This window comes from Lonchura striata, chromosome 2 (genome assembly GCF_050655825.1).
Source record: "Lonchura striata isolate lonStrDom1 chromosome 2, ASM5065582v1, whole genome shotgun sequence".
Taxonomy (NCBI): domain Eukaryota; kingdom Metazoa; phylum Chordata; class Aves; order Passeriformes; family Estrildidae; genus Lonchura; species Lonchura striata.
The window spans coordinates 73,615,230-73,629,488 of NC_140704.1; the positions used below are offsets into that span (position 1 = coordinate 73,615,230).

The 14,259-nt window shown below is 37.7% G+C and overlaps 1 protein-coding gene across 4 annotated transcripts in view; it reads right to left on the reverse strand.

The window, feature by feature from the left end:
* Positions 1 to 5,178: 5,178 nt before the first annotated feature.
* Positions 5,179 to 14,259, reverse strand: part of SLC12A7 (solute carrier family 12 member 7) — a 65,339-nt gene continuing 56,258 nt past the window's right edge. For 3 of the 4 annotated variants that reach the window (XM_021540511.4, XM_085571594.1, XM_085571595.1), the window contains exons 22-24: positions 9,996 to 10,177; positions 6,591 to 6,724; positions 5,179 to 6,145 (exon numbers count right to left, since the gene is read on the reverse strand). In XM_021540511.4, coding sequence (XP_021396186.3) covers positions 6,054 to 6,145; positions 6,591 to 6,724; positions 9,996 to 10,177 — 408 coding nt within the window. In that variant the 3' untranslated portion in view covers positions 5,179 to 6,053. Of the gene's footprint in view, positions 6,146 to 6,590; positions 6,725 to 9,224; positions 9,356 to 9,995; positions 10,178 to 14,259 lie in introns of those variants that run through there. The other variant, XM_085571597.1, reaches the window with a different exon arrangement.

The following is a 14,259-nucleotide window of genomic DNA, read 5'->3' on the forward strand; positions in this document are numbered from 1 at the left end:
CACCCTTTGGTAAACAAATCTCCATGACAGATTCCACATGTGCACAGCAGCAGGTGCAACAAGTGGAAATAAGAATTATTTCTCATTCTTTTCTCTGATCTTCTCACAGCCTTCCCCTGGAAAATTCTTGGGAAAGTCTGTGCCTGCTTTCTGCGGCCAGAGAGCTGCTGCCACAATTTTATTGTTTACAAGTAATTGTTCTGGGTTTAAAGCAAAACAAGTGAAAGACTCCAAGTCAGAAATTCAATTTATTAGGAAAAGGGAAAGAAACAAAATACATGCAATAATACAAAAGAAAAACCACTGACAGAGTCAGAATACAACCTGACACCCCTTTGGCCAGTGTGTTGGTAGCAGGCCAAATTGAAGTAGCTGCAGTTCTCCTGGAGTGGCAGATGTGATTCTGTTGGAGCAGTGATCCTGTAGAAGGGCATAGTCTTCCTCTGAAGGTCCAGGGGAAAACCCCAGCTGTTCCTCTTGGAAACCTGTGGTAAGGCTGACTCTGATGTCCCCAAAACTCAGATTACATCCAGTTAGGAATGCTTCGCTCCTCCCTCTGGGCAGAGCATCACACAATGGGATGCTATAGTTCTTATCAGTCACGCAGTGACATTCAATAGCCTACTATCAGCAGATGTCTCCCCTGAGAGAGGATTGGTTGTGAAAGAGATAAGGAAAACTGCTCACTTAACAGAAGACAACTGCTACATAGATGGCAATACACCTTGCTTCTCAATCTGGGACAGTAGTACTAAAACTTCATATTATGACTGCTACTTATAAGAGATGTATTATTTTGAAGAACTTATCTAACTACTATTACATAGAGGTTTTTGAAATATATAAGAGACTCTTCTAGTTAAAGCCTGGACCCTGGACAAATCATGTGGGAGGTGGCCCTGGGGAGAGTTATCCAGAGATGCCATGGGAAACCACAGTAGTGTAAAGAAAAGTATTGTCCCTAGATTCCTGCCTTCCCCATGCAAATGAATATGCATTGCACCCTCCCCAGTTCATGTCTGTCATTGGTTGTACCATCCCCCTGTTCTGGAAAGTTCCCCATTGTCTTGGTTTGAAAAGACAGGGATCTGTGAAGGAAGGCAAAAGACTCCTGTGAAATGGAAAAGGTAAACCCCCTCCCTCTGAATTCCCACAATTTCAAAATTAAAAGGCTCTCAGGCAAAGATATGGGAATGGGAATAACAGTTCTTTTACTAGGAGAAAAAACTAAATTTAAAAAAAATAATTAGTACAAACAAAACTAGTGATAGAGTCAGAAACCTGACACCCTGAGAAGTCAGGGTGTTGGTAGTAATCCAGTTAAATGGTGGCTGCTCCTCCTGGAGTGGCAGATGAAATGTTGCTGAAGCAGTGATCTGTAGAAGGGTGTAGCTTTCTTTGAAGGTCTGGTGATAGAGTAGATGGGCCTGGTCTTCCTCTGGAAATCCAGCAGAAAACAAAGCAGCTCCTCTGGGAATCCAGCAGAGAAGAAAGCTGCTCCTCTGGGAATCCAGCAAAGGGCTGCTCTGGTGTCCCAAAAAGTGCTGATTTTATGCAGGTAAGGATGCTTGGCTCCTCCCTCTGGGTGGAGCATCTCACAATGGGATGATGTAACTTTACCAGTCATGCAGTGAGTCATTTCATGATCCATTAACACAAGATAACTCCCCAGAGGGAGACATTGCTCTTGGAAGAGATAAGAAAAGTGCCCAACATCCAACAGATGGCAAATAGAATACATGCTTATCTTACAAGCCAGGACACCAGTTTTCATTACTCCCATTGGTTCCCCCAGCAAACCACTCCTTCCCCTCTCCCTCATTGGCTGTGTTCATGTCATCCCATCCCTGCTCCTCCCCTGAACCTTTCCCTCATTGGACTGTGTATACCTTAATCATTCCTATCCTGCCCTGGTTATATACTATGGCCCCTCCTTCCCCAGTCACTCTCGGAGCTGTCTCCCCTTGCGTACGGTTGTCTCTCCGTTCCTGTTCCTGCCTCCTTTGTCCTTCTACCTGCCATCAATAAACCCACATGGATTTCAGCAGCACAAGAGTCCTCCTGTAATTTGGTAGAAGTTTTTATTACGCTATCCAGGCACCTGTCGACCAGCCAGCAGTGGGCTGGACAAAGCACAGGACACCTGCAAAGTCCTAGCTTTAACTAGTAGGGAAATATATCAATAAACCCAAGTGTTTTCTACAACAAAACTATACTCAAGTAATTTTGACTTGCCAAATTTAGACCTATAATAGCTAAACCTCCTTTTGAAGTGAACTTGGAAATCTTACCTGGGAATGGTTTTCCAAGCCCTCACTTTAAATGGAGGCTTGCCTATTACTATAGACTCTTAGTAACAGTACAATATTTAAGACATCTATAATGCATTGTTTTAAATCACCATTCTATTTTCCATTTCATTTTTCATGTACTACAAATTGTATATGTTATCTAATCTATTTTTACTTGATTTAAGTTTATTGGTTTTATTGTTTTGCTTTTATGTTGCCTTCATGTTCATAATGAGAAACACATGTTATTAAAAAAAAAAAAACAAAAAAAATTGGGGTAAATATAGCACCTCCAGAACTTTACACTAATATTGACACTAAAAATTTTGAAATCAAATCAAATCAAATCAAATTTGACCCTTTACCCTCTTGAAACACCCTCAGAACCCCAAGAATTAGGGCCCCTGGGTTCTCTGAAATTGGATTTTTGTGTTAATTTTAAATACACCAGAAGAAATAATTCTAAAGCTTGGGATGTTTCTCCCTATCACCCTGTATATAAGAATCAAACCTTTTGGTGCAATTATACTTCTGCCAGCCTTTCTAAATCCAATAATACTCCCCCTGTGGCTGTCATTGGTAATGTTTAAAGATAAAGCCTGAGCCTTTAGTGGCCAAGGTTTTTAGCTAAAAGATTCTTTTTAAGATGTGTATGTGACGATTTTTGATAATAATTGTATTAATCATGATACCTTGCTTGTTTCAATGAGAGATTAATTAATAAGACCATTAAAGGAGTGGTTTTGGTTGAAAAGAGGGATATATTGGGACATACAAGACAGATGATGGACTTTGGACCTGGTTAGCATAAGAGATTTGATAATCAAGATTCCTTGGCAAGAACAAACATCTTTGAAGATTGCAAGATTAAATCAGACTCACTTACTGGAAAAGAAATGACATCAACACTTCTGTAAGCAAGAGATGTTGTAAAATGTGTAAGTTTGTTTATGTGATGATTAACCCAATCATTGCAGTAAAACATTACTAGTCTTCCTAAACTAGTATAGAAACAATGTAGTCCACAATAAATTTGGATTCTTTTGACCATCTCACAGTCTCCCTGTCTCTCTCATAATTCCTGACAGTATCCATGATCTATGTTTACTGCCATAAATTAATGTATTCTTACCTTACTTCTTGTCATATTTCAAGGTTGCAGGAGAAAGATTTGCAGGTGAGAATAGGTGTAAAATTGTCCCACAGCTCTTTCTTGTGAGATCATTGGAAAATATAAAAAACTATCATCAGAAATAAGGCCTCAGTGGCATTTTGCCTTGACTAGTCTTGCATGTGACTATCCCACCTATCCACCACTTTAAATCAGTGTTTGATAACTCATAGCCCGTAATTCTTAATACTGTACGCCTACACGCAAATCTCAAAAATAATTAAGTCAGCATGTAAGTGTTTGTACATCCTCTATCACAGCATGGATATTCCCTGTAACACACAAGCATGTAAAAGAGTCTCAGAAGCCTATCTGCTGCTGGATCTTAAAAAGCTTCCTGTCTAATGTTGATGTTTTGTACTTTCCTGCTTGACAGTTTGTTGTCTACCATTTCCACAAGCTTACCAAATGCCTTCTGGTATGCCTGCAGAAACCTGTCAGTTTTGCCTTGCATCTAAGGGCATTCATAGAGCTTTTGGTAGGTCCCAGATGGCTCTAAAAGCCTATCTCTAAACTAAACTTTTACTACAAGCTATCTGCAGTTGTCTGTTGTCACAGTGCAGCTGATCTGAAGCTGCCCTCTAAACTCAACCAACCTAGAAAAAAACAAGTCCCTGGATAAGGTTTGGATAGGTTGGATTCAAACCCAAGCAAAGACCTCAGCCAACACTGTTCTAGCGTAGATGCTGATACACCACTGGCCAGAGAGCTGGGCAGAGAGAGGTCATCCAATCAACTATCTGAGCCCAGGAAATCCAAAGCTCCCGTAAAAGGGGCAGACATATTAAACTCATTGCTGTTTGCTGATGACCTACTAGTGTTGTGTTGTGTGTCTGTCTCCAACCCACAACCCCACATATCAGTTCTATAAATGCCTGCTGATGGCCCTGCACCACAGCCCATGGAGTACCTTTTAATATGTCCCATGAAAAGCTTAGAGCCATATGGAGTGCAGTAGAAGCATCTGCTGATGTTCTTCTCACTGGCCTGAGAATGTTTTTTCATTCAATTGATGTACTGTGCAAATCTAGAACTTTCACATGCCTTCTCATCTGTCCACAGGACCTTCATGTGCCTTTCATTGTACCTAAGACCCTGTGGAGCATCTTTGGTGTGCCCCCAAGGTACCTCTGAGTGCTTATACATAAACCTATTCCTAACCCAAGGCATACAGCTGCAGTCACACCCAGTGGTATACAGGGATATTCCTGTGCAGAATACCTTTCCAAGTGCCTTTTGAAGTATCCCAGCAGTACTTTTGACTCATCAGGAGTTCACTGGGCCACCTGATTACCTTTTTATTCCCTCTGTTCCTGTGCATCAAACCACATGGACAGGTAATGGCTGCTTTCAGCTTTTGCTGTTTATAGCTTTGTCTTACTTCACCTGAGTGTTATGATAAAAACACTGGCCTTGGGACTAGCCAGGGATTTGGGCACTGCATCACTCTTGTTCTAGTCTGAGCAACAGACATCTTGATTGTATTACAAAGGAATTAAAAAAAGAAAAAAAGAAAATAGTGGTTTATATGTTTAAACAGACCTATTCTTTTTAGAGCAGAACAATGTTTTGATACATGAGATCTTAAAGAACATTTACAAAACTAAAGACTGCCTAAAATGGAACAGAATTGTAACAGAAGCAAAATGTTTCTATTGAGCACCTAAACTAAACTACTCAACAATTTCAAAGAAAAACAATTAGGAACTTGTTCAGTTCAGAAAAGCAGATTTTATTTCAAACAGCAGCACATACATACATTTTCAAAATATACATATTTGAAAACAAGAGACTGCAATTCATTAACCACCTTGTTGCGGTTTATCAACTGTTATATTATATTTGGAACCAGGTGGAGTTCCTGCACCATAGCCTTCCTATAAGTTGGATGCTCTCATGTTTCATTGGTATTGGTATAATCATGCAAAATAACAGTAACTGCCAGTACCTCATAGAAAATAACTCACACAGCTTGTCTGTTTACTATCATCTGGAGGTTTCATCTACCTCAGTATTTTAAATACAGAAATGTTATTTTTAACAGGTATGGCAAATAATGAACTTCTGGGAAACACTTAATTGCACATCATAAAGAAATTTCACTGGCTGTATACATCACTGAAGGAAGGCTCCTGAACCACGACTAATTCCCCAAGAAGCAACATAGCAGCATTTGGTAAGAAAAAAAGACAACATTTTCTAAAACCCTTCCTTTTTATTTAGATGCAGAACAAATATTAAAATAATCAAAAGTTGCTGACATTTCTATATCTTTAAAAATATGATTGCATTGCCAATTTTTTTTGTTTTACCACAGCTTAAGAAGTGTCAGAATATGCTACATATAAATATCCTAAGCCATTCACCATTTATTAACTCACCATTTATTAATTTTCTACATAAATCTACTTAAAATATTATTTAAATAGAACATCTTGCTAGGAAAAAAAAGAACACATCATCAGAAGATTCAGCTTGAAGCTAATTTTCAATGCACTAGAAGACAAAGAAGCTGCTCAAATTATGGCAAAAAACCCCTTTGTTTTCTTATGGTGGGGGTGTGTTGTGTTTGAAAAATACATGCAAACAGATCAAGAATAAATGGTGATCACTTCACGTCCACTGCCTCGGACTAGGAGAACTCTATCTAGACCTTCTGTCAGAACTTCCAGAAATTCCATGTCTGAAATACCATTTGGTCAAGGAATTTATTCAGAAGAGAAACAAAATATCTAGTAATCTCTCAAAAAGTCTGACACATAATGCAAAAATAGAGTTCAACAATATAATCAAAGAGTTTTTCTGTGTCACTCTTTACTGTCCTGTTACCCAGTTATTCAAGTGGAAGTCAGGCCTAACTTGGGGGAAAATCCTAGTTTTGCCCTACTAACCTACAAAAAAGATAAGAATAGGAAATTTTAAAATCTGCTCAAAGTTAAGGAAATCCTTTATATCAATAAACCACCCCCCAGTCAAGATTTCTTTTGTTTTTTAACTCTATTTCATTTTCTTATAGGCCGACTTATGCTTAGCATACGTTGTAATGGTTATCCCAACAGGTAATGGCAGAATCACAAAAATGAAATTATCAGTTTCAAAAAATATAGAATCAATACAGTAGAGGATACAGTTTTCATCCCCTTTTCTGTTTTTAGGAGGTCCAGGCATATTCAGGAGGACTAGCTGAGCATGCTGTGATTTATTAAGCACTACTCCATTGAGCTTCACAGCAGTGTGCATTCTTCTCACATTTGACTGATTCCTAGCATGCAAAGAAAAATTTTTAAGCATTGTTACAACACTTACATAACTGAATCATACAATATTTATTTGAAATTATAAGTATGTAAAACAAGCTATTTTCATGGATATTAGTATTTGTACATATTCAAAATAAATAAACCCAGTACCTTTGACAAGAACATTTAACTCTGAAATTCAAGCAGAAGTAAGTAAATTGTCAAAATGCACAAATCTTCTACTTATCAATTATCTTTTACCAAGATGAATCAAAAACTTGATTTCAATAGATATTACAGGTCAGACAAGAACCACTAAGAATCTCATTTATTGACTTACATTAAAAAGTAACTGGATTTATACAAGAACTTCCAAACAATGAAATTTCAGGAATGCAATGGAAAGATCACAATATTTATGTTGTACAGTAAAAGATTTTACTCATGCTCCTTTGGAAACATTACAAAATTCTACAAGCTGGTGAAGAAAATTCAGAAACACCACAGAATTTTGAAAAAATTACTAACTTCTTATGTTGTAACATACGACAGTAAGCAGTGAACTGAAATTGAGCTTAAGCCTTTACATTATCAACTTTACCTAATATTTTCCTTGTTTCATCTACAAAGATAATTGTTGTAGATCTGTGCACAGGAAATAAAAAACTACTAGGATTTTTAAAATGTCCTTATTTTAGTATCTCTTTTGTATGGTTCAGTGGTTTTTCAGAAAAAAAGAACAGTTTCCTTACAGTTCCTGAGAAACAGCTGTGTGTAGAGTTAGCCAAGGCTGGAAATGAGTCATATGCTATAGTGTGACCAAAATATTCAAACTCTGCCTAAGTAAATTTATCTAAAAGATCTGCTTCATAAAAGTAGGGGTTGTTTTTGGTTTTGTTTTTTTCAAATAAATAGTTAAAAGACATTTGGCCTGAAATTTAGTGGCCAGTGGAAACCAGCCCTATCAATTAAATTGATTCTTCATGCTCTGCCACCTCCCATCTTCCCCCTATAAGAGAATCATATTTCTAAAACTGAGTTTTATCAGTCCCTCCTGAGGGACCTTCTATCATGGTGGCCACTATCCTAAGAACAAACTATGAAAACTATATATGGAACAAAGGAAAGCTTGAAGTTCCATTTCTGGAAGCAGAATTGCATTTTTGGGAAGACCAAAAAGAACTATGAAGAGAGGCAAGATTGTATAACTGAGATGCATAAATATTGAAATCAAAACATTGCTAAAACAAAACTAAAATGTAACTTTGTGACAGAGTGGGCAAAATTCAGCACTGAAATAAAGGCTCATGGTGTGTAAAATGTGAAGTGAAGCTAAGATCACTCATCCTACAAGCACTGGTAGAACTGAAATCATACATAGTAGACAAAGTAAATGTCCAAAATTTTTCTAAGATGTTCAATTTGTTAAGCAGATAAAATTAAGAAAATGCTGACCTCTGAAAAAAAAAAACAGAGCAGTCAAGTGAATTCCACTCAAGAGATGTAGTATTCTCTTTTTGTGTGCTGTCATACCTAAAGTATGTCCAAGCTTACGTTATTTCTACACATGCATGGGTTGGTAGAAGGCAGGCAAGAACTGACTTTTTGATGAAACATGGAAGTTCCTTTTGTGAACAAATATTCCCTATTGTCCAAGTAGTTATAGCACAAGGGAGGCTATTCTTCCAGAAAAAAAAAATACTCATTTTTTAATGTAGTTAATTAGAACACTAAATATTATGCTGGTGCAGAGAAGTACTGTCAAGTTTTATATTCTTACAGAAACTATAACGCATGTTTTGTGACTTACCTTGAAAAGAAAGTTGATCATATTGAAGAGAACATTAACAAGTCACAATATCTTTTCAGTGACATGCTAAATCACAGTATATTAAACAAGGAACAAAAGAATACATGCATTGCAAATGACAATTAAGAACCATGCATACAATGTACAAGATCACAAGAACCAAAGAACCCAGCGTTTGTTGTTTAGGTGAAGTGAAATTTAGACTTACAGATTTTCCCATTCTCTATGTGAAAGGGAAGCAAATGCATAGGAAAAAAAATATGCCATCAGTTACATTTTAAAGTCAACAATATTAATATACTGTACAGGCACCCTAATTTTGAACTGTAATTTCTACCCAACTACACATAGTAGTCTTAATAATATCTGAAATCAGTGTTTTGCACAATTCTAAAGCAGTAATAAAAATTTTTCAAAGATATACATTTTAAAAACCCCTAATGATTAGAGTATAAATGCAGCCTAGGACAATGCTTTAGAGCATGAGCACAATAATTTTTGGAATGTGCAGAAGGCAAGCTGTTTCTAAAGAGCACAAGGCAAATCCAGGACTTAGGACTTTAAGGTACTAATTTGAAATACGCTTTCTAACTGCACTGCCTACAAGTCCTAGATTTAAGATGCATTTCATTTAGATATTAAGATTTCCCTTGACATCCACAGTTTTGGTTTGGTCATGTGCAGAAAAGAATTTAAGCTATTCTTCTGAGTGCAGTCTTCCAGAACTACAAAAAGATGCATGTGAATGCTTAAAATCACAACATTAGGAAACAAACAAGATGATTTCTCTCTGCCATTGTTTTTGTGTCTACTACATTGGTTTGATGCAGGAAGTAGCTCTTATCTATTTAAGAAAAAGACATTAAGGAATATTTAAACAGTAAATACTTAATATAGCAATACATATATATTTACACAAGTTTTATATTTCTTTAATTTACTGGATGAGGGCTGCTGCATGTCCATTAAAACAAACAAACAAACACCCCACCCCCCTCTCTTCCCAACAAAACAACTCCCACACCCAAAATCATGCACCTAAAATCAAAAACATAAGCTAAATGTCTTGAAAAACTATCTGCTCCTTTGGAACTCCCTCTACTACCAAACACAATAAAAATACAGGGACATATACACTAATTTTTCACCCACAGGAAGAAATAGAAAGTTATCATTAAGCTTTTTAACACATGTGCTTTCTGATACAATCCAGAAGTTGAGTTAACAGCTTTAAAGACTGTCTTATTTAAACTTCATTCACAACACTCTTGTGAATGACTCTTTAAAGTCATTCCACCCAGGTCTATGCTATTTTTATAAGAATGCCATTTAAGTGCATGAAAAGCTCATTTTTGTATTCAATTTTAAATAAACCAGACTCTCTTAAAAAACAAAATGGAGATAAAACAACAAATTACAATCCCCTCCCCCATTAAAATACACACAATGAAATAAAAGGCTCCAAATACCACATGCATACTTACGGCTTCATGTTGAAAATATCTTTAAAGCCAGACACGTTGGAATCCTTGTTTTTATGCTTTTCTGCTACAAACTTTTCTTTAGTCCAGGTCATTTGCACTTTCTCTGGCACAGCAGCAGCCACACTTGCTTCAACTGCTGGAGCAGAGCGTGAGGCAGTATTTTTATCATGGATCAGCTGAGCCTGGCCACAAAACAAATAATCACCCCAAAATTCAGCCAAAACCAGCATTTGTAAATTACATGTTACTACAGTTTTGAAAAGGGGTTTCACAGCTGTAGAAACAAGTTAGCTGAATAAAAATGCACCTTTACTTTGTGAACAAATATAAGACTATCATGACTTCAACATGAAATGAAATTACTTGTAAAAATGTTATGTGTTTATCAAGACTATATCTTACATGGAGTGTTCCTTTTGTAAGGAACTAAAGTGAGGTTGAATTCCACCAGAGATTACTTTATTAACATCAGGGTGTTTTGCCAATGAAAAACTTTCATTGTTCACAAATTACATTATTTTCTCAGATACTGTTGTAAACATCCATTTCACATACCTTTAGCTGAACTACAACATTAATCTCTGATGCCAGTATGGGACTGGCTGAATTGAAGTCTAGTTATAGATTTAGACTATTGAATTAGATTATTTATCCTTACAAGAGCATATTACATAACAAATTCAACGAATCTAGCCATGAAGGGGTCTTCTCTTCCCTTTTAACAGTAGAAACTCTAATCAACTTCAAGAATAAAAAAGCACATATGCATGTGGGAAGACTATTGTGTTTTCTCTTTTCTGTTCTCCTTGCTTCTTTGGAGGAAAATAAGATTAAATATTTAGCACATTATTTACTTACTTTCCCTCATAATACTTTATCCATAGGCTTCTCTATTTCCATCAAATATAATACAAATACAGTATCTTAGGCTCTAAAAATTATAAGTGAATTGGTAACTGGGGGCAGGATTCTTTTTGTGCTTTGAAATTTTCTGTTTTGGAGGTGATATTTCTTTTATCCTGTGATTGTTTGTTTGTTTGTTTTTTGTTTAAGATATTTAACAGGTCTGAAAGCTATTCAGAGACTTGTTAAATCATGAGCTGAAGCCCCTGTTCCATTTGCAAACCTCAGTTATTCACATGTTAGACATAGTCAAGGTCCCTCTACATACCTGGTAATTAAGAATTTTGTGCACATCAATTAAAACCATTAATAAAATCCAAGCAGATGAGAATTCGACTTTCATTTCCAGAAAAGCAATTCCTCTAGTGGTTCACAAACTGAATTGCAGGTGGTTTAAAATTCCTTTGAGCTTCAGTATAGTCCCTGAATTATTTCCTAGTCCCTATCCTTCAGGATTCCCAAATTCTGGAGTTCAGCTGTGAGGTTCACATAAATACCTCTTAGAATGATGGTCTTCCTGCATTCACAGATGATTAAATTATGACAAATCAAGACCACAAATCAGAAGTTCCTGTGAATACAGCTCTATCACAAGAATAAAAAAAAGCTAACAAATACATGCCAATATTGTAAATACCATGCAGCAGTATCCAATGAACTAAAATTTCATTGTAATGAAATTTTGTATTTTTAAGATGAGTTCAGTACAATTATGCTTCAATGGAAGAAAATTTGCCATTTTTAGAAAGACAGTGAGACCAAGAGAAATACATGTTTATAAAAATGCAAACACAACAAAAGCACATTTTTGTTAGTGCTATTTTGATACTAAATTCAATTAATGAAACACATATTGCTTTCTCTCTCCATGACAAAAGGGAAATAGAAAGGTATACAGCACTTCTACAAACCAGGCTACACATTTTACATATGAGCAACACTTCAAGTGCACAGTAAACTCATTGATTGCATCAGTCCATTTCCTTTCAATGTCACCCACAGAATACAGTAATGACTGTATTCTGGCAAATAAATATGGCTTGTGCTCTTTGAAAGACCTAGTATATCAATACAGTCTCTGAGAATCTTCATTACTGCAACACAGGAACTATAAAGGAAGTCAATGGTTTGTGAAAGCACTAAATATGTTTATTAATGTAACACCCTGCTTCAGACTCTTAAGAAAACAGGCAGTCTCAGAAATGTGTTTCTTTTATGGAAAATAAGTGTGAGAATGAGAATATAATTCATGTCACAGAAGCATCATCTAGAGAAAAGAAATACAGGGTAACACAATTCATTTACAAAAAATTGTAGCTCATGTGTAGTTCAATTTGCAATAGTGGTACTTGAAATGTTGCAAAGGAAAATATATCTAGTCATGGTCAGCACTATGTCCAACTACCTCTTCCTCTTGATAATCATTAGTTAGCAGTGCCTGAGCATCTCGGACAATGGACTGGAGTTGCTTTTTCTTCTAATTGAGCCTCGAGACTCACCTGTGATGCTCTGAATCTGGGACAAAAATGTTGCTAATGACAAAAAATGTCTACAGAAAAAAAGCAGATATCATATTATTCTTCATTTAAATAGATTATATGTGGTATTAGCTCATAAGGCTCTTCTTCACAGAATCCAAAGAATGACTAAGTTGGAAGAGACCTTCAAGATCAATTGACCATGCCCTAACACCTCAACTACACCATGGCATCAAGTGCCATATCCAGTCTTTTTTTTTTAACACGTCCAGGGATGGTGACTCCACCACCTTCCTGGGCAGGCCATTCCAAAACTTTCTCACTCAGTGAAAAATGTTTTCCTAATATCCAACCTATATTTCCCTTGATGCAGCTTGAGACTGTGTACTCTCATTTGGTCAATCGCTGCCTGGTGAAAGTTACCAACCCCACCCAACTACAACCACCTTTCAGGAGGTTGCAGAGAGTGATAAGGTGACCCCTGAGTCTCCTTTTCTCCAGGCTAAACAACTCCAGCTCCTTCAGCTGTTCCTCATAGGGTTTGTGTTCCAAGCCCCTCCCCAACCTGCTGCCCTCCTCTGGATGTGCTCAAGCGTCTCAATGTCCTTCCTAAACTGAGGGGCCCAGAACTGGACACAGCACTCAAGGTGTGGCCTCACCAATGCTGAGTATAGGCGAAGGATGACCTCCCTGATCCTGATGGCCACACTATTCCTGATACAGGCTAGGATGCCACTGGCTTTCTTGGCCACCAGGGCACACTGCTGGCTCATGTTCAGCCGGCTGTCAACCAGTATGCCAGGTCCTTTTCTACCAGAACACTGTCCAGCCACACCATCCCCAGGTGTGGCTATAACACTCCAGGGGGTTATTTGCAGGGTCCAAAATGCAGGACTCATCACTTGGATTTCTTAAACTTCATACTATTGGACTTTGCCCATCCATTCAAACATTTCAAGTCTCTCTGCAGAGCCCTCCTACCTTCCAACATATTGACACACGCCCCCAGATTAATGTCATCTGCAGATTTACTAATGAAAGACTCAATCCCTCATCCATGTCATCAATAAAGACATTGAACAGAGCTGGCCCCAGCGCAGACCCCTGAGGGTCAGCCGGATGCAGCACTGTTCACCACCACTCTCTGGGCCTGACTATCCAGCCAGTTTTTAACCCAGCGAAAAGTGCTCCTGTCCAAGCTGTGGGCTGCCAGCTTTTCCAGGAGTGTGCTGTGGGGGGACAGTGTCAAAGGCCTCGCTGAAGTCCAGGTACACAACATCCACAGCCTTTTCTGCATCCACCATGGGGATAATTTGGTCATAAAAGGAGATCAGGTTGGTCAAACATGACCTACCCCTCCTAAACCCATTCTGGCTGGATCTAATGTAAATTCTGGCCATTCTGTAAGTTCTGTACGATGAGACTCAGTATAAACTGTTCCAAAACCTTACCGGCTACTGAGGTCAGGCTAACCAGCCTATAATTACCAGGATCCTCCTTCCCACCCTTTTTATGATTGGGCGTCACACTGGCCCACTTCCAGTCATCTGGAACCTTGCCAAGTGAGCCAGCACTGCTGGTAAATGATGGACAGCAGCTTTGCAAGCTCATCTGCCAGTTCCTTCATCACCCTGGGATGTTTCCCATCTGGTCCCACAGATTTATAAATATCCAAGTGTCTCAGGAGTTTTCTAACTGCCTCCTCTTGGATAATGGGGGGACCATTTTTAAATGCTTAGTAGTTAGTTATGAAGTCCCTTTACAGACATTTGTGAAAACAGGAAGCTAATTGTATTCTTCAGTCTCTATGGGAAGCTCAAATATTCATTTGTTTTTCAGGGTCACATCCTTTCATATATGTATATATTCAGGTGAAATTTTTC